Source organism: Indicator indicator, chromosome 2, assembly GCF_027791375.1.
Source record: "Indicator indicator isolate 239-I01 chromosome 2, UM_Iind_1.1, whole genome shotgun sequence".
In the NCBI taxonomy this organism is placed as follows: Eukaryota; Metazoa; Chordata; class Aves; order Piciformes; family Indicatoridae; genus Indicator; species Indicator indicator.
In genome coordinates this window covers 59,983,743-60,005,304 of record NC_072011.1, presented here as the reverse complement: position 1 = coordinate 60,005,304, position 21,562 = coordinate 59,983,743, and the positions used below count along the sequence as shown (strand labels likewise).

Below are 21,562 nucleotides of genomic sequence, written 5' to 3'. Positions count from 1 at the left end.
ATAAACTAACCAATCACAGTCAGTATGTTTTTCATTACAACTACACATTTTTTCCTTTGCTTTATCTTTTAGGATGTTTTCACTGAACTGTTTCTAAATTTTCCACCTGTTGCTATGGACACCCAGGAAAGAGCACTTCATGCTGAAGCAGGACTAAGTAGATGTGTAATATGGTCTCTTTACTTCTGCTCAACATCCCTCCCGAGGTCTAACTAAGGATCACATCAGTTCTTTTGTCCACTTGACTACATGAGGCTGGTATTTAGCTATTTAACCCACACTGGCTCTTCAAGCTTTTCTGAGGAATCCAGCTTCCCAGGATGAAAATTTATCACTTAAAACCAGGAATGCATCCAGGTTGTGTGTGTAACTTCACATTTGCCCACATTAACGTGAATATTCAGAGCCCACCTTCCACAAAGGGCGTAGCTACCCATCCTCCTGATTATTTATCATAGCCTAAATCTTCATTACCTACATGTCTCATCAAAATGCATTTTCTTCCTTCTCTACAAGTCACTGATAGAGTGGCTTAATGTCAAGAAGTCATCTTTGAAATAGCCACAAAAAAGCCATTTCTAATTACTCTTAAAGTTATTTTTCATCTACTTAAGGTGTGTTCTGGTTAATACTGGAACGTTCTAAGGCACTTATGCATTGAAGTGAAATATTTTTCCAAGGGTTTATTTAATTATACTGGGACTGCTAGCTTCCTTCAGTCAAAGAAAGTAATTAAGTGTGATGCAACCATTATAACTTTACGTAAATATACATTAATTTGCTTCAATCATTACTTTTAAATTCCTGATCGACCAGACCCCTGCATTCACTCTCTCCTCATTCTACCCAGGATCAATAGGCAGTACCTACTTGACGTACTTATCCTGTTTAGTCTAATCAATGCTACCCTGCCCAGGGACATACAGCATCTCACCCAGGTTTCAAGCTCACTGTGAGGGTGACAAAACACTGGAACTGGCTGCCCAGAGAGGTTGTGGAGTCTCTTTCTCTGGAGACATTCCAAATGTGCCAGGATACATTCCTGTGTGACGTCCTCTAAGCGATCCTGCCCTGGCAGGGGGATTGGACTGGATGATCTTTTTGAGGACTCTTCCAACCCCTAATGTCTGTGATACATCATAAAAGCCAAGAAGATTTCTTGGCTAGTTCTTTTGAAAGTCCTGCATGGTTTTAGAATGTCTATTTTTACAGCTGTTTAACCTTATCCACGGTTACTGTCAAGAGTGGAACGTATTTCATTATCCCTCTAGGGGATGAGCACATTTATCATTCCTGCCTATTCTCATTAAATATGGAACAAAAATTACACAACACTTTACCATTCAAATTCTCCCATTCTATGATGGATCAGCATCACTGCTAACACTCCCTTTGTTCCCCAAGTTAAGACACGACTGCTGTCTCTTCTAGACAGATGTTTTATCTTGTCTTGTTTATCAAGTTCTTTTTGGGTGGTACAGGGGCATTTTTTGGAGCGTTTGTATTTTGGGGGGGGGGAACCTCCAGAGTTTCCTGCAATTCCTAGTTTCCTATTCATGTTAACTGTTAATTAATACTAAATTTCTTGTATTCAATAATTGCTTTCGCTCCCTTTTCCTCCATCTCTTCTGACAACTCTGAGGGACTAGAGATTTTTTAGGAACCCAATGTGATATTCTAGAAGCATACCTCTGTTGCATTTTGCTTATTTAAAGGAAAGCAAATCTTTCTTCAGCCTCACTTCACTGGGTGTCATTATTGATTGTGTGAAATTGGTCCTTTTAGAACACCAAGCACATCACTGGTTTAGGCTTCATTTTGTTTACTCAGATTATAATGATTGCAAACACTTAAGCAATACTTTAAAAAGGCAGGCTGCCATCCACTACTTCTTTCATGTCTCAAGGTGAGGATTAATACTAATTTCTTCTATGATGGATGTAACAGAACCTCTATCCTCAGGATCAGAACATTTAAACTTTATTTTTAAAGGTTTCAAAGAAGCTTTGGATGGGCAGCAAGGGACCTCCAGCTTAAATCACTTGCTCTTACATAGCTCCCATATTTACATAACATATATTAAGAATTTTACATGTAACAGAATGAGGAAATATGTTTTAATGCAATTACATCTGCAGAAAAGGTATCAAGTTTGTGCTAGGAAAGAGATTTTAAATGCTTATGGATCAGTGTTTCAGAGGTGTAATTGACTTGGAAACAGCAAATGCCTTTTCTGAGACACTGCCACTCTTCCTCCCTTTTTACACATACTCAATACTTTGTGAGTATGTTATAGTCATACCTAGTAGGATTAAAAAAGTAAATGAAAATTAATAATTGATAAGTGATGATAGTAACAGCCTACACACAACCTCCAAAATTGACCAGAAATTTCAATTTTGGAGAGGAGAAGCAACATTTGCAGCAAATATTCAGAAATCTAGAGTACTGAAGAGGGTAAAAGTCCAAAATTCTAAAGGAGTAGTCCTCCATATTGCAAAGTGGACACGAAAAAATATTATCAAAGCTCAATTTTAATAAACAATTTGCACAAAAATATCAAGGCCTACTATCTTATTTTTAAGCACATTTCAACATGAAGCTGTGCATCTCTTCAAACTACTTTTTAAACCAAGCTGAATGTGGTCCAAGAAACAAATCAAATTCCTCTGGTTTGTTATCAGGCTCTCCTATATTCTGAAAGTCCCTATATTCCAATCTCTTCTTCCTATAGCACAATTTCCTGGTATTTAGCATTAAACATGGACATCAAGATACTGAGAGTAGCTAACTGCCCCTTTTTTTCCTTTTTTTTTCCTCATTTTAAATGCTTCCATATACTAGCTTCAACATACTAGCTGATGTCTCCATTAAAACATGGTGATGTGAAGCACAAAGCTGCCTTGACCAAAAGCGTAGTGGTTTATAGCCTGAAACCTCCAAGAATGACCACATCTTCCTCTACGAAGTGCAGACAAGGAATCCTTCCACCATTCTTATTACAGTTCCCTGCAGAATTCCCTCCTCCATGGTTCATACCATGGTTATATCTAGTTGAAGATCTCCTGGTTTCCTCGCCTTTATGTAGAGCAAAGCAACCTCTCTACACAGCCTGCTGTGTGGCTCTATTTCCATTCCACTTCACCGGCTGAACTTAAGCAAAGTTCACATTGCCATTTCCACACAAAGACTCCAGACCTTAATCTTCTTGCACCTCTACTGTCATGTCAACTCCATTTCATCTGACTGTGTTCAAACATGTCAAACTGGCTGTTGTCTTCTGTCTAGTGATTGCAAACTGCCATGCCATCCTGACAAGGACCGTGAGCTGCCATCGAGCCTCTCAATGACACTGCCTCTGACCTCTCCTTTCCTGATCACAGACTACCAATGTTTCCCAAATCAGGCAGAATAAATTCCTTAGTATCTCATGGTGAAGTGAGTTTAACTTTCCACATAATGCATTTCTTCCACCCTGCATAGCTAGGAATTCATGCTTTGATTATGTCAAACCACTCCTGACACAAGGTGAACTTATCTTAGCAGTTACAGCTCATGACTGTTTTAATGCCATCAATTCTACATATGCAATGAACATAATGTCAAAGTCCCACCTGTGCTCCCTTCAAATGTTCTGTCCTGCCAACTCCAACTATACACACCAAAACCAGGCGAGTTTATACAAACTGCCACTTTTGAGCATTTAAACTAACTGCCCAGAAAGTCCAAACTGATTCAAAGAGAAGACCAAGTATATATTATCACAAAGGTCTTGAGAGACAAAAGAACTCGCTGTGATAATGCCATTTCAATGCAAATAAGGCTTGCAGACCTGCATCAAAGAATAGAATACACCATAATCAATTTATGTGCTGCTCCCACGTGCCCTGGTTAGGTGAGTTAACTTTAAACACAGCGTTGATTTCAAACAATAAAAAGTCCACTAACCCGTACAAGTACTTCGAATAATACAGTGATCTATAATTGGACTGCAGTTCACCGTAATCTCTAAGCAGTGGTGTGCATTGTGGTGTTGAGCAGATTTGTCATCAGGGTTGAACTGAAAAGGGAAGACAACACAGAAATGTAGCATTTACATAACGCTCAGGCACGAAAATGAAGTTCTTAAGAAGCTCTGCTGAAGTTTGAGGCTCTTACCCTGATTGTCATATATCCAACATAGGCATCTTCAGAACCCTCCATAAAAACAAAGGTGGAATCTCTAGTGTTTTCTATTATAACTTTATCTGCTACTTTTCCAGGTGCTGTAAAAGAAACATTAATTCTTAATTCATGCTACTGCAAACAACAACAACAAAAAAATTAAATCCTCAGTACCTATAAAATTATGCTAAAGCAACAAAGGAAAATGAATACTATTCTTGGCACATAGTCTTCATGTCAGAGGAGTCTTAGAATAGGAAGTTTCAAAGACATTGAAGAAACTAACACTAAGAAATTTTGCATCACTAACATCTAGCACCATGAAGAAAAACAAAACTGTTGTACAGAGCTAGTTTTTGACTACTACTTATTATGATCTGAATGAACAGTTTAAACACGGATTGCAATCTTGAGGTACTGTAATTCTGTCACTAAGTACCATTTATTTTGGTATTCCAAAGCCTTTTATTAAAGCTAAACACATACATTCTGTCACTAATTTGAACCAATTTAAACAACTACTTTGTAATCTGCTCATGACCTACAAGTGACCTCAGCAACGTTCTCAAATGTAAAACTCAGGAGCTTTTAACTGACATCCAAACTATTCTTTAGAAGAAAATCATGTGCAATTAGATTGAACTATACTTAAGTATCTACAGAGGCTTTCGTAATAGTTCCATTTGCAAGTTGCCTTAATCTGCCACTGCAGATTTCCTGTGCTAACTGCAAGGCTCAGCTCTAGTCTTTACCCTTAATAATCCAGAGGCAATGAATGTTTACATTGGTGCGGCAACAGCCGGCAGAGGGAGCACGAGTTAACTACGGCCTGACGTTGGCACAAATTCAATGATGCTCATTCACAAGCAACAGCCTCTGCCAGATTCCAAACTGCACATTAAACATGCCAGCCAGAAGCCTTCTTCCACACACGACATGTAACTATGGATATTTCAATATTACTGCAGATAACTTCTCTGACAGCAATTTCAAACCCCAAAGCAACTTCCCAACTAGAGGCACACAAACGTGACTGAGAGTACCTGCCCTAAATTCTGTATTTTATTGAAGAGTCTACATGCAGCATTTCTCATGAGCAGATCTTTTGCTGTTGTCTGTCGACACTAGTACAGCAAAGTGGAATGTCCTGTTCTTTATCACTTGGGCAGAAAGGTGCCAGTCAGGATGAAGCAACATTTACATCTTTATGCAGCTTGTTCTCACTATCTAAAAGCCGGATCTCTGCTTTCATTACTGCAGAGCTGCAAATACTTTAAGGTAGTCTAGCTCTTCTTCATACCACTATTCACTTTGAACTAGGTAACAGCTAAAAGGGGCTTTGAGAAGGACTTCTGCCATTATACAAAGTATTTCTCTGTGGCCTGGTTGCACTTCTATATATTCACCACGGTGCAAATGCAACGGCATTCACACGTCAGCTGTCCTGGTTCGAGCTAGAATCACTCTTCAGTGATTTTACTTTTCAGCTCAATCTCTTCTCAGTGACTTCACTTTCTGAAGTTAATGGCTTACTTTCGCAGTGTCTCCTTCTAGTAGTAATAATACTGATGTTTCTAGCTAGCACCAAAGGATCAGTATGCAGACGAAGATCACTGCTAAATCTTGTCTATTATATTGGGCTGCACCTGCAAGCAGAAGAGGCAGCCCAGGTGACCCTAAGCTGGCCCACAAGGGATTCCATCCTTCAGTATAAAGCTGAGGGATCACCATAGTGAAGCCTCTTCTTCAATGGCCAGTGTCTGAGGAGGGCTCTGTTTGTCCTGCCTTCAATCCCAATCCGTGTATTCCTGAATCCAGTTACAGAAACCAGCTCCTGAATTCAGTTCCCATTTGCTGTTGGGTCCAAGCTTCCACAGTACGTTGCCCATAGCATTGGTAATGGCAGTGGGGGGGGCAAGGAAAAATTGCATTTCACATTGGATGCTCTGAAACTCAAAAAAAGCAAAGCTCGGGGTGTTTATTATGTGTTTGGACAATGTTATCTATAGAAACGTTCTTCCTCTCAGCACCTGAATTACTTTACACATCTCTGAGATTTGAAGGTCCCAGAATGCCCATTATGGAGCATGCCAATTAGCAAGACCACTGCACTTAGATCCTCCCCAGGAAAAGGCTGAAGAGGGATGGCGATTTATTCAAGGATCAGTTTCATTCTAAATGCATCAAAGAAATTCTCTTCAACATTCTATTGAAACTTTGGAAAAGAATCAACTTTTGGCTTAAGATCACTTAAGAAGAGAGAATCAAGTATAAGAACGGGAAAAGAGAAAAAAAAGAGCAACTAATTCCATAATCAAGCAAAACACAGATTGCAAGAACTCTATTTGCTGAAATCTAAGAGCCATGTCCCACTGGATCAGAATTCACACTCAGTTTAATGGCTGAGATCATATAAATATAATTCAACAGAAAGTCTCCAATAAGGGACTGCCTGCAGAATTACAAATTAACTGTATGTTGCCATAGGATTCTTTTATTCTTCCAAAGGAATAAAAACAATTTCACTTTTCAGTGCATTAATAGAAAAATACTTAGACTCTGAAGGAAATAACTGTGGCCCTGTTTGATTGTATCAGGCAAAAAGATCCAGAGGACTTTTAGATCTTGCAATCTGTAAAATCTACAGCAAAGAACACAGTTCTAAACCAGTCTAAAATATCATTTTCAATTCAAAGATGCAGAATGGGTATTTAAAGAAGTGTTCAGGCATATGAAAGTTCTCTTGCTCTCAAAAGTGAAAATACGAAGTTATGACAGCCTTTACCATTTCTACCTTCAAAATGACAATAATTCTTCTTATTCTTTTTAGTAATTCTTTTTCTTGATTTGAAAATCCTTTGATAATACCCTTTTCATTTACTAGCACATTATTTAAGTTAAATGGAAAATAAAGGGGAGGGGGAAAAAAGAAAACTGGTATCTCCTAAAATACTCAGTGACAATACTCAGATCAGGACACAGGCCTGCATAATGCTGAAACTCAGCCTTTAAAATGAGAGACTAAGTGTCTTGAGTATGGTGACCACTCCACAGCAGGCTTGTATTCTTGCAGTAAGCTGACAACCCCTCCCCAGCCTTGCAGAACAGAATTCTTTTAAGAAATTAATTTCTCCCCACTGAACCAGGTGCATCAACTTCCTTACACGCTCTCCGTATTTGCTTCTTATTTGACAGTTCAGATAAGCCACAGTGCTACTAATATCTCCAAAGGCTTCCATCCAAACCTGACTCCTTCTCTTAACATTTAAGGAAAGAAAAGAAATAACTCCAAAATTAAACAGACTGTCTAACCTAGACTACCAAGCATGATTCTGTAAGATATCTGCTGATATGAGAAAGCAGAAGCTTCTTGAAAGCTCGAGGTATGTAAAGCTGCCTTTCTAATAATGTTGTGCTTCTTCAGAAGTCAGCAGAAGAAACTGCTAGAGAAATTTGAGTAGAACTAGGGAGACATTTGGTGCTGCCTTAATCCTACCATTCTGGAAAGCATGCCAGACTGCACTGAGAAGAGATAGTTCTCCAAGGCTTAGTGGTTCGCTTCACTTTGTTTTCTTTTCCAGACAAATGAAAATTGACTCCCTCTGCAATGCCACTGACCATTCAGTGTAGAAAGTCTGAGGAAGTGAAGAGTCAGCAATGCCAAAAACTGAAATAGAAATACATCTAAGCATTTCTGGATACCTCTTGGAGGTTTTGTTCCCCAACACAGCTATTATTTTACAAAAACACACAGTGCAGATCCATTGCTTTTGAAGAACTGTACTTAAGATAACTGTTTTTCTGGATAACTTAGGTTAATTCCAGTGGAAGGGAAAGCAGAAGGCCTTTCAAAATGTAAAAGGAGACAGAGAACATGTAGAATTTTAACCAAAACATCAAAGATGTCATTTCAAGTTTCATTATTCAATTGAAAAATTTGTATCTTAGGACAATAATGATCCTGTTTTGCATGGATTTTAAACACTTCATGCATTGGACTTGCTCTGTTTGTAGTGGCATCTACTACTGTCACTTCGTATCTGAAACAGAAGCTGGGGGTATTCTGCTGCTTGCCTAAGGCCATGTCTGCATTAGCAAGCACCGCAGCACACAGGAGAGGTGATAGAGAGTGAAACAGTGCTGAGGATCCACATCACAAGCACTGCAGGACAGGGAGGGTGGAAGAGCCTGTGACTAGTTCCAAGCTGTTCCCTCTGACTGAATGTACAGTGACAACTACTACAATGCAGTAAGAGTATTCCAGGAACATGTCTCTCAGATTACTCTCTTCCAAAACAATCCAGTTTGTGCTTCAAAACCTATCCACAGAATGCTTCAAAACCTATCCACAGAACAAGCCAAAGCACTGTAAGTGGGGATGTTCAGAATATTAGCTTAAGAGATGTAGGCACCAACTGACAAACTACCATACTAATGCACCTGCATCTTGCAGGACTGCAGGGATGAGTTTTAAGGCTAATGCTGGAACAATCTGACTGCATTGCCCAAAACCATTCTCACTGCCAAGGCTGAAAAACCCATGAAAGAAGTGCCAGGATAGGCTCACTCAAGAACAAAACAGTTGGCATGCAGAACAGATAGCTACCTGAAAAGAGGGTCATTTAAAAGAAGCAGCCAACCAACAATTAAAAAAAAAAAAAAAAACCCACAGTAAAGTAATACTACTAAAAAACCAAACCAAATCAATAAACAAACAACAAACAAACAAACAACCACCCAGAAAACCCCAACGAAGCATACAAAAAACCCTCAGACAGATAGTATCTCAGAAAAAGCAGGCAGCTGGCAATTCACTTCTGGGTCACCACAGGAGCAAGAGGTCATAAATCTCTTAATCAAGCTATCTACCACACATTAAGACAGTCTAAATTCTTACCACCCTGTCATGCTACTACTGGGCATAAGTATGCTTACACACAGTAAGGACAAGGAAAGCAAAGAGTTCCACAAGCATCACAGTTTGTACCCAGGTGTGCTATCTTACATTAGCTTTGTAAACCTTTTTTATTCTGAAAGCCTTATTTCCTTCTCCATAATGACTCCCCTTTAGAAGAAAAGTTGAGAGATGAACAGGAGAAGAACTTCCAGTTTCAGAATCTCTTTGCAGGATGCTCTCATTTCCTTCAAGATGGAATTATGATGCTGAAGAAAATGGGACAGATACTAATTTGGGCTTGCTCCCACTGCTGGATTCTACTCTGGAGATAGGTTATATATAAACAAATTTCATAAAAGCCACCTGAAAGTTTCAACTGAAGTCATGTAACTGAGTATATTTTCTGACAAATTCAATTTTTTTTCCCTCCTAATGAAATAAAAAGATAAACAAGCTATTCCAGGAACTAACAAGCAGACAATGGTACTCCAATCTGAAGCATCAGCTGCTTTTTAGTTAGTAACACTTGCACAGAAATATTTTCATTGTTCTAGTAAGAAAGATGGGCATTTCTCAAACCAGAATATCTTTGCAATTAAGGTGGTAATTAACACAAGTCATAACTTTGAGACAAAGACGCTCTCGGTTTAAATACCTGCACCGATCATGGTGATTGGAGATTCTATATATATCCATTCATCTGTATATATACCAGAGTGAACAAAGATAAGTCCATCAAAATGAGCTTCTTGAACTCCACCAAGAGCGTCCTCAATGGTGTCATAATACTAAAAAGAAAGGAGACAGGTTTTGAGAGAAATTTCCATGCAAAGGTACATACACATTCCTGAGAGCTACTTGAGAAACATACCAACATATTTTCTCTTCCTTTGTATCTTGCAGGATTACTGTAGAAGTGTTCAGCAAAACCTGGCTTTACATGTGCTCCTTTGTACTGAAACAAAAAAAAGTTTATGATAAGAATCACAGAATCACAGAATCAACCAGGTTGGAAGAGACCTCCAAGATCATCACATCCAACCCTAACTAATCAACTAGCCCATGGCACCAAGTGCCTCATCCAGTCTTTTCTTAAAACCCCTCCAGGGATGTCAACCCCACCAACCTCCCTGGGCAGCCCATTCCGATGGCCAATCTTTCTGTGAAGAACTTTTAAGTTCAAGCCTAAACTTCTCCCTGTGCAGCCTGAGACTGTGTCCTCTTGTTCTGTTGCTGGTTTCCTGGAAGAAGAGACCAACCCCCACCCAGCTACAACCACCCTTCAGGTAGTTGTAGAGCAGCAAGGTCTCCCCTGAGCCTCCTCTTCTCCAACCCCAGCTCCCTCACAGCCTCTCCTCACAGGGCTGTGCTCCAGACCCCTCACCAGCTTTGTTGCCCTTCTCTGGACACATTCCAGCATCTCAACATTTTTTTTGAATTGAGTGGCCCAGAACTGGACACTACTCAAGGCATAACCTAATCAGTGCTGAGAACAGGGGCAGAATGACTTCCCTGCTCCTGCTGGCCACACTATTCCTGATCCAGGCCAGGATGCCATTGGCCTTCTTGGCCACCTGGGCACACTGCTGGCTCATATTCAGCCTACTCTCAACCAGTACCCCCAGGTCCCTTTCTGCCTGGCCGCTCTCCAGCTTGCAGATAGGTGGATTTGAATGCAGAGACAAGAGATCTATTAATCCCTTAATTAACAAGCCATTTGCTGATATTAGTTTGTTCCAGAAACTATTCTGACCTCCCATATTAGGCATGCAAGTTGAAATGGCAATTGGAAGAGCATGAACAACTAGCCAAGAAGGTTAGCCAAGAAGCTAATGTACTTAACGCAGCCAGAAGCCTGTAAAATGAAAGCTTAATGTCCCTTATCCATGCCTCAACAGATGTCCTTATTTCCATCTTCTTATTTTCTAGCAGCTTGACACAAACCAAACTGCATTTATATGGTGAAGAATAAAGAATCTTGTATCTTCACTTAGTACTGAACTAAGAAGCCAAGTCAAGTATTTGCCCTCAGAATTTCATTAGCCAGTTGTCTAATGTAGGATATTGCATAATATACTCATCTTGATATTTATTTCCCTTATGCTTTTCAAACTTCACTCCCAACCATTCTTACAATACCTTTGATTCTTTGGATTAGAGGTGGAAACATGTGCCTTACAGGTAGCTTGTTTAGCTCCAGTCATGGCAACTGTAAATCACTATTTAAGCCCAAGTGATATCAATATACTGTTTGGTTTGCTAGAGGGCAATGCAGACAAATCTGATAACCAGCATGCACACAGGTTTAAACAATGTAAGACAACAATATATTTGAAGTTTATCTGAGAGTCACAGACCATGACAATCTCTTCCACAGAACTTCAGTGATGCAAAACGATGAGGAAAACCCCAGACAGAAGAGATGGATGTTCAAGCACTCCCCTTTACCCTCGATGCCTCCCTAAAAGTGTGCCTCAAAACAGGAAATCACCTCAGATCTCCTTCTACTACATAGCCCAACAAAAGGATCTCTCCCCATCTCAGTCCCATCATCTTTTAAAGTATAAAACCCAAAATAATTAGCTGCCAGCCACATTTCAGAAGTTGGGTTTTTTATTTTTATAAACCATCTTTAAACTGAAATATCAACAAATACTATTGTTACCAGTTGCTGAAAGCTTTCTTTCCAGGGATTTGGATGTTCATATTCTTCTGGATTAATCTGATAAAATTTACCAGGTTCAGGATGCATCATTGGACGAGTGTACTCAAATACTTCCATATACAATCTTTTCCTAAGAAGAAGTGTTAAGCAGAAAAGAAATTTAATGTATTTCTGATTACTCTTCCATTTTATTGTAACACACCAAATGTAAAAACTGGGTTTTTTTCTTTTACAACAGCATGTGCCAATCTGTGACAGTGATTGTGACCAAGATCAGTACCAACCACTTCAAAACACTTTCAAAAACATTTTTCTGTTGGACTGACTTTCTTGTGTTTTTTCTCAGAAAAAATTTTGACATGTGTTTCATGATCCAAGAAAAAAAGACTTCTCAACATCCTACTTCCATGAAGAAATGTATTTGGTTAGTTCACCCTTAAGACTCTGATTCCATAAACTGCATATTAACTACAGCACTGCTTTAACACTCACAAAAGCTAGCAGCAAAATAACAAAGCTAAAGACAAAGAGTGCTGCCACCTCTTTCTCACCTTGGCAAAAAAAAAGGACTAAAAAACCAAATAAAATGCATTAGCACAGAACAAATGATGCACTGGATTTCAGAGAGTTCATCAGTGGGCAGAGCAAAGTGGCTTAAAAAAGAAGAAAACAGCCCACAACAACTGGATTCTTTTGATTAGTGCCAGAATACAAATAACTGCAGTGCCTGAGCCTGCTGATAAGAAGCCCAGATTTACAAGATGCCACTGAACCTCTGAAGTTGTAATTCACTTGCAGTCAAGAAACTCCCTATAACTGTCTTTAGGACAGGAAAATTGAAAAAAAAAATCCCATAAAAGTTTTTGTGATGTTGTACTTAAATGTTGTAGTTCACCTGACAAGACACTCCCTAAAACTGTCTTTAGGACAGGAAAATTAAAAAAATCAAGTATCAAAAAGGTTTTGTGATGTTGTACTCAAATGTTGTAGTTTGTTGTGGTTTCATTTTTTCCAGACTTAATCTTTGTCTTTAAAACACAACCTAAGAAATGGATGCTATTTTTTTCCCCTTATAAAAAAAATTACAAATTTAGATCCCATTTATGCAAGCTCTCAATAACCCAGGGGAAAGGTGGATTCTTATGGGAGAAAACAGCCTGAGCACACAACTATTAAACAAAACTAAGACTCAAATTAACTCAAACAAACAAAGTCTGAGCAATATGAAAGAAAATTTGCATCTAACAAAAAGAAATGTGCCGTTTGTTTTGCATCAAGTAACACAATCCCCACAGAAGGTTGGAAAAGGTTAAATAAGGGAAGAAGGAAAGGAGTGGCTCCTGAAAGGGTAACTTAATTGATGTTTTAAACCAGTCATTATATAACTAGTATCTACACTACTAGAGAATCAAAACTTCTACTGTGTAACACATAGTCAGGTATTCCCAAGTAACAGAAAAAAGTAAACCAGACATAGTGAAATGCAATTGTTTTTAATTCAACTAATTGTAGCTAACATTTCCCTTTGTCTATTGCACTAGCACCCTGTGCAGCACACCTATTCCTCAAGATAATGCAAAATAGCTTTTCACTTACCACAAAATTGGATCATTAGCCAGCTCACTGAAGCGTTTACAGACACAAGCTGCTCTACAGAGATCCTGCTCCAGCAGGTAGGAGAAGATCTTTAGAACCACTTCATCTGGCAACTTCTCCTGAAGGTATTGTTCTGCAGGCGCTGCTATTAAACAGTAATCTAGATAAGATTATTATCATATTTAACCAACCCAAATTCTGACCAAAACAGATAACCAAATTGCCATTTGAAAGATTCCCATTTAACATGCCAGTGATTTCAAGGAAGCATGTTTTGTTGTTGTTGTTGTTTTGGTTTGGGGCTTTTTTGGTGGGGTTTTTTTTGTTTGGCGTTTTTTGGTGTTTTAGTTGTTTGGGGGTTTTTTTGGTGAAGTACATTTCATCTAAATCTAAATTAAAAAAACAACAACAACAACCAAACAAAAAACACCCACAAAATAAAACAAAACAAAACCCCCAAGAGGTAAATGTTGACTCTGGAGTTAGGTAGAAGTTCTAGACCTCAAGTCCTCTTTCCAAACTTTTAGTTCACCTTTTCCATTGGAGGAATCAAATCTGCATACAACTGCAGATGTTAAGTAGGCTACTGTGGCATGTTCCAGATCTACTGGCTTCTCACTGCTATTATCTTCATTAACCCACATTAGCCATAAAAAAATAAACAAACCAACTATCACGATCATCATCCAGTACCAAAGTCAAAATACCTGCAAATGTTTTTCAACACAAAAAGAATTTACTCAGAAATAGCTGCTGTCCGGAGAAACTAGTAAAACTTAAGTGTTCTTCCACAATAAACATATGAGGAAAAAGCATGTCTGGAATGCATGGAATCAGTAGCCAGCAATAATTCCAAAGTCTTCTCCTTCCATTTATGCTCCTTCTTTTAAAATTAAAAACTTAAGTCAGAAGAAATGTTAGCCTTCCCAAGTTGTTGCATTTCTTGAGAGAAGTTTGACAAAGTGGCCTTCCCCAGATGACTGTGTGGAGAGGTGAATGCACTTTGTTGACGTCCTGCTTGTGAGCACATTCACACTCTACCTATGACAGTTCATATAGGAAACTTCCACTTATAGTTTGTGGTCTCACAAGAACCTCCTATGGCAGGTAGCCTCTTCTGTTTGCATAGCTCACTTGTTTGGTTATTGTCTTTAGGATCCTTTCTCAGGCAGAAGCATACAGAAAAGCTTTTCAAGCTTAGAGGATTTGTATGCAAGGCATTAGAAGCTCCTACTAGATTCATAATGCCCCTTGCACTATTCCATTTTTCCTAGAACATTTGAACCTACAGAGCAATAGGATTGTGATTTTGGCTACTACGGGATGACTACTAAAATGCCCGTCAGAAAGATGACCTACTAAATTTGAGGGAATATTTAGAAAAATAATTTCCATCTGAGATCACACACACAAAAAAAAAAAAAAAAAGTGGAAAAAAAAGAGATGCAGATAAGCCCCAGGTCTTCCCTGGGCAAAGCAGCAAAAATAACTAACTCCATTATTTCCAACTAGAACAGAGAAGATGCAAGCTGCAAGGACCAGAACCTTGCCGTTAAGAAGATGCTTAGCTGTGGTCTGTAGACAACATCACCAGAACCTATGTACCACTGGAGATCTGATTAAAGCTGGTTTTGTCACTGTGTCATGCTTACATCTGTGGTCAGCCCAGTTAGTAGAAATTCTGAAACATTAGTGACTTTGCAGTGACCTTCCCTGAACAAGCTTCTTGTTGTGCCACTATATGAATGTCACCTTGGTGACTCACAAACACTGATTTCCTCCAAGATGCTAGAAAGGCATTTATCCATCTGACTGATGGATGCTCTCAACAGTAACACAGTCATAAGCTATGGGGATACTTTAATCCAGCAGTTCCAAGGGGGCAAATCTCAACCTTGGCTCCCAAAGTATCCTTTAGCTTGTGGTACTGATCATAAACAGAGGCTCTGGCCAGCCTCATCTAGTGTGAGGTGTCCCTGCCCATGGCAGGCGGGTTGGAACTAGATGATCCTTGTGGTCCCTTCCAACCCTGACTGATTCTGTGATTCTAACTAATTTCTTTTTTCCCTTCATCCTTATCCATCCTCCAGAAAACTAAACGTTTTTAATGGATCAGCTCTTTGTAGTTCCCAGGAAGCTATGGAAATGCTAACATGGGTGCAAGCACAGAGACTGGAATGAATGTCCAGAAGCCGGTCATGATAGCTCCCTTCAGGAGCAGCATTACTAATTCCAGATCTAAAAATCTGCTTTTATTAAACATATCCAACAACAGAAAATACTATGGAGCCAGGCTGAACACAGTAACTTAGCAAAAAACCATAAAAAGCATAAAACAAAGTTTGGAAAGGTTTTATACTCAAGAGACACTTGGGGAGCCTAAAGTCTGGGGAGTGTATCTCAGCACTCCACAAGGTGAGTATGGTTAGGCTTCACCAAAAAACAAAAGTTCCATGTACAATCAATGCTAGTTTAGAAGGTTTAGAAGGTCTTTTGCCACTAAACATATAAAGGCTTTTCCTGTGTCAACCAGACATCAGCAATTCATTCTACATTCCTAATTGTCCTTGGAATGCATCACAGAATAATTCAACATTGCTTCTGAATTAATTTTTTTCTGGGAGCTTTCCAGCTAAATGTGGAGATAGCCTTCTACTGTCTCACACACTGTAACGTGATGTTGTGAATGCAAGAAAGTGAATCCTCACGAGCCTTCTCCTAAAACTGGCCTTCTCCTTTTAACACAAATCCCTGAGAAACACAATTTGATCTTCTCCCCAGAGAAATTAGCTACATCCCTAAATTTGCAGATTTTTTTTTTCTTTAAGCTTACATATGTATTAATTTTTTTAATTGAAGAGGGATGTTCACTAGTGTAGTTCCTCCCACTGCCCTACAGTTCATACTCCCATTTTCCTCCCCAGGCTCTATCTCAAAATCAAAACTGAAATCCAGATGTGCTACCTTACTGCAAACGGCAGAGACCAACTTTAAAAGTGTTAAAAAAGCCTCTTGCAATAAAATTTAAAAAAAAAGAAAGAAAGAAAGCCCCAGCAAGCCCCACCACCCCCTGCTATTTTTCAATTAGTATTAACTTTGACCCTTAGGCACTGCTTCCAAAATCAAGATGAGGGATTTAGAAGTGTTTGGTATCCTCACCCACTTTTTTTTTTTTAATTCAAAATCCTGCAGAAGAGAGAGATTAAATTGCCCTTTTGCTCAATTAAAAAGCAGTTGATTTAGGATTTCTCCACTCAAATCACTGGTATAGTGATTACTAGGTGGAATTCTCCAATATAATTTGAAAAAGCTAATTTGCTTCTTAATGTGAAGACTTGAAACATCCTCTGGATACATGAGGGAACTCCATGCTTTTTGTTTTATAAATTCACATTTCAAGTTTTGAGTATCTTTTAGTAACCTGTCACAACAAGGAAGCATTCAATATGTTCTTCCTCCTAGTTTACAAAAATAAGCTGAAACAGTTTTAAAGGTTTGCCTGGCCACCAAATTAGAAACATGCGTACTGCTACTCCTGACAGTTCTATGCTTATTGACAAAGTGAAGCTTTAGTACAAAACACACACTTGATTTAAAAAAAGCAAACAACAGCAATTGACCAGTTTTCCAAGTAAGTGGTAAAAATAGACAAAAATAAAAATGAAGTGCAAGAGGTCATCATCAATCTTTATCTTTGCCCTAATATAAATTGACAAATTAGCTGTTTGTAATTTAATAAAGTGCTAATACACTAGACAACCAAAGAATCAGAAACACAGCTGGTTATTTCATTCTGCTTCCACAGGACAGCGTGAAGCTAATTCAGTTTCAATTTTGATCATTTAGCAGATAGAAACTAGTACAGTCTAATAGCACAGCAAAAGGCAGGCAAAGATGCCTGAAAGTGAATCACCTTCTTCATGAAAAGATCAAGAATGTCATCCCAAATTGTATATTGTGTCTTGAATGGATACTTTTTGCCCGTTATAAGAAGGAGACAAATTGCTTTTTGTTCCATGAGGAGGTATTCAGTAAAAATATCTTCTTGTTAAGAAATACAAATATATTAGAAAAAAATAGCAGGCAGTGTTCTTGGAAAAATATCTTGCAAATCAATAGAAAAAGCCGAAAATAAATTCAGAAAGGCACTAAATTCTGGGAATTATCAGCTGTGCATGTACCTAATGTACAGAGCTATCAACAAGTGATCCAGTAACCTAGACTCTAAGCCTCTACTGCAGATCTGCAGCTCAGTTGAAATCTCTTGTCTCTGAAGTCCTCCAAAGGTGGTTTAAAAAAAAAAAAAAAAAAAACAGCAAGAACTGCCCAGTATGAAATGGATATGCAAAGGGAGTGAATTAAAAGCAAGAGAGGAAAAAAACCTACACAGGAAGAAACTAAGTGTATGCCAAATGATTAAGACCCTGGATTAAAATGACTGGATGAGACAAGTGGTATAAAAGAGTGTGAAATATCCCAGTGTAAGCAGAAGCACAACATAAGGGAACAGCCAGAATATTACAGCTCTCTGTAAATCAAGAAATATTATATTAGCTTAAGATACAAATATTTGGATCAGTAAGATCTAAAAGCTGTGAATATTTTCTACAGATGTCAAGTGCTGAATTTGTAGGTTCACCAGTCACTTGTGACATAAGCAGTACAGCTTCATCATAACCATGTTCTTATCTAAATTTTTGGATTCTTTGTCTTTTGTATTCTACCTAAAAGAGCTTCAGTGAAAGATTATGCCAAAATTTTCTGCAATGTGTTGCTTGCTCATCAGGATTCTTGTGTATTCAGTAATCTTTCTGTCTCAGGACTGTCCACTGCAGAGACCACTGAAGGACAGGGCTGCAAATACTGGAAGAAACCATGCCAATATTTCAAAATTATAGTATGTTCTTCTTGACAATATCTGAGACTGATTTGTTTTTACATTACAAATTGAAATAGCAACTCTCTCTCAACAGCACTGATTATGAAATCAGTAGTAAAACATGGAACAGTCTTCTATTTTACCAACTACTGGCTCCACTCCAGTTGGAAACTGGCATTGCTTTCTTTCATCTCCACCAACCTTTCCTCAGCTCACAGTCCTTACAAGGAACTGTACTCCATCAAGACATTATCCTCTCTTCCTAGTCCCACACCTTCATTTCATCTACAGCTGTATGATTGTATTCAATCTCTACTAATGACAATCTAGAAAGTCTCATATTTACAACTCAGCCACTTTATATATCATTATCCAACAAAAAACAGTAAAAAAAAAAAAAAAAAAAAATCAATATTTGGACAAATTTAGAGGAATATCTCAGAAACCCAATGGAGAGAATAGAAAATAACCATCAGCCTTACCAGGAAAGAGATTAATAGAAATATGGGTTGAGAAGCACAATACAATCTTAAAAGGACAATTTAAAAACCCTTGTTTACAATTCCATGATGGAGAAGAAGCACTCCACGATCACAGTACTGTCCTCACATGAGCTCAAAAATATAACAAAAGGAAAGCATGGAGAATTCCTTTGGAAATTAAGTGTTCTTTATGATGTCATTGGTACCATAGGACAGGAGGTAAAGTTACATACCTTAACTAGGGCAAGGAGGAAAGTAAAAGTGTAATGAAGAACACATCAAAAGTGAGCAACCTTGAAGAAAAACTAAGAACTGGGCAAGAGAAACTGAGTCTGTGACAAGGTAACTTTGTACAAGGCTTCTAACATCAAATCAGGAAATGAAACTGGAAGTCAAATGACATAGGTTAATGTTCCATTGGTTCTGGAAATTTCAAGGCTATCAATCTGAGGTTAAATGATTCTTCAACAGTTGCTGAAATTAAGAGTTAATCAAAGGGGTGGATGAGGAAAAAAAACAGAGGGGAGAAAGAGAATGTCTAAGACTATGGAGAAGGCAAGAAGACAGAAAGAACAGACTGCAACAGAAGAAAGGAAAATGGACCAAAGCCTTGTGCCAGCTGCTCAGTGTCAATTCACAATGCTAAGGGAGACACGGGCTAAAAAGAAAAAAAATAATTTAAAAAAAATTTAAAGGCAACAGAAACCATATTAATGGGAGTTGGCAAGCACTAGTGTTGATTTTCCAAAGAAAACTGACAGCAGATCTCCTGGAACTAAAAAGCATTTCAGGAGTTAAAAGAAGCGGAAGGACTGAACAGTGAAGTAGAACAGAACAGGCAGGATGTGTGCCTATATATATATATGTATGAATAAAAAAATGTGTATGTGCACAAATAAAAAAATACACATATATACACACACAATATAAATATTGCACGTGGGCCTACAAGGAAGCTGGTGAGGGACTTTTTAGAGTGTCAGGTAGCGATAGGACTAGGGAGAATGGAGCAAAAATAGAAGTGGGTAGATTCAGATTGGAGGTTAGGAAGAAGTTCTTCACCATGGAGGTGGTGAGACACTGGAACAGGTTGTCCAGGGAGGTGGTGGAAGCCTCATCCCTGGAGGTTTTTAAGGCCAGGCTGGATGTGGCTCTGAGCAACCTGATCAAGCATGAGGTGTCCCTGCCCATGGCAGAGGGGTTGGAACTGGATGATCCTTGAGGTTCCCTCCAACCTTGACAATTCTATGAATCTATGTGTTTATTATACACTGTAAAGATACTGTTTGTGTGTGAAACTCACACAGCTGTATGTGTATTTTTTTATTCATAAACATAGACAAACTATCCCCCTCTCTCCACAATGAACTGCTATAATGACATACCAAAACTACCTCTAAGCACCATACTGGAACAACACACCAATACGAGAAATATTAAAGAAGCCTAGTCAGACGGCTGCACCATTGCAGCATCACTGCTTCTACCAGCAGCTTGGGTACTACTACACAGTCCTTTGAGGAGAATAAAACCAAACAAAATCCAGAAAAGACCCAAACCAACATGGCTAAAGGACCAGCTTCCAAAGGAAAAAAAAAAAATCAGATTGAAATTATGCTTTCAAATTTGAAGTTCAGAACGAGTTTGTACTTGTTTTTTTCACTGCTGTTTCTTAGTTGGACAACACACAAGAAAAAAACATTTTAGGAGTACGTGTGTGTTACTTAAATATTTCCACCTCTTCCCCCACATCCCCTTTTTTCTTGTACAAAGAGTTATTACCTGATAAATCTTGGGATTTTCCAGATACTCTAGCACGTTTAGCTCGGTGACCAAAGTTTTCAGTAGCTGAAGTGGAGGCACCCTTTGAAATCAATAAGAATTCTTTCAGTCATGGAGTCACTTATGAGAAGTACTAATTATCTTCCTGGTCTTGAAACAGGAAAATTTACTTTGCAATTAAAAAAACCCCAAACAAATAAAACTTACCTCCATGCTGCTCTTTGTAGGGCAAGCTGTTCTTTTAGGTAAAAGAGTTTTTCTGCGAAGTTGATATGGACTGTTTTGTGCACCAGGACCTGATTCTTCTGCAACCATATCTGCAGGTACATCATCATCTGTCAACAAAAAAAGGGAAATTTGCCAATTAGTATTGCAGTTTTGGGTTATACCAGAAAAATACTAGAGAAACTTGCAGATAAAAAGATAGTCAGGAAGGTGGGGAGAAAGTAGTAGAGCACAGAGAACTTTTTAAGTGAAGAAAACCAGGAATATACACAGCACACGTAAAATTACAAGAGAAAGTACACATGCATTGATTTATCTTCCCCATATGTACACAGCAGCTATACCAAAAGCTGCTTAACCCTCCCCAAAAAAAACCAACAAGCCTTCCCCAAAACCTAGGCTTTCCATTTCTCTGCAAGCACAGAATTCCGTCATATTTTTACCTATCAGCACAGTGAGCAACACTGGAGTTTCATTTATTAACCAGAGGTTATCAAGAAATTCTTTAGTAAGAGTGGCATTTAGTACAAAACTCAAGGCAGAGTTTTCCCCAGATATTTCAGGAATAGCCCAAACCACCATAGAAACCCTTCTGTAAAACAGAGGTAACTTTAAATAAATGCATTTTTTATGCCTAAATTATACTTAGAACATTAAGATGATATTCTCTGTCTTCCATTAAAAAAAAAAAAAGAGAGAAAGAGGCGCAGAAAGTGTGAGGAGTATAACATTAAACATTTTTGATTCATTAGTTTCAATTTCCCATGTTTGTATATTTAAGGAACACAATCAAAACACGCAAGGAATAATTATATCACTCCATGCCCTACCACTAGCATCACATAATTAAGTTCTTAGAATTTTTACAAGGC

At 38.4% G+C, this 21,562-nt stretch overlaps 1 protein-coding gene across 1 annotated transcript in view; it reads right to left on the bottom strand.

Annotated features, from left to right (window-relative positions):
- FBXO11 (F-box protein 11) overlaps nucleotides 1–20,795 on the bottom strand; it is a 42,345-nt gene extending 21,550 nt beyond the window's left edge. The window contains exons 1-8 of the mRNA XM_054399304.1: nucleotides 20,673–20,795; nucleotides 20,466–20,547; nucleotides 13,323–13,467; nucleotides 11,727–11,856; nucleotides 9,933–10,016; nucleotides 9,717–9,849; nucleotides 4,159–4,265; nucleotides 3,949–4,060 (exon numbers count right to left, since the gene is read on the bottom strand). Coding sequence (XP_054255279.1) covers nucleotides 3,949–4,060; nucleotides 4,159–4,265; nucleotides 9,717–9,849; nucleotides 9,933–10,016; nucleotides 11,727–11,856; nucleotides 13,323–13,467; nucleotides 20,466–20,547; nucleotides 20,673–20,780 — 901 coding nt within the window. The 5' untranslated portion in view covers nucleotides 20,781–20,795. The remainder of the gene's footprint in view (nucleotides 1–3,948; nucleotides 4,061–4,158; nucleotides 4,266–9,716; nucleotides 9,850–9,932; nucleotides 10,017–11,726; nucleotides 11,857–13,322; nucleotides 13,468–20,465; nucleotides 20,548–20,672) is intronic.
- Between the last annotated feature and the right edge of the window lie 767 nt (nucleotides 20,796–21,562).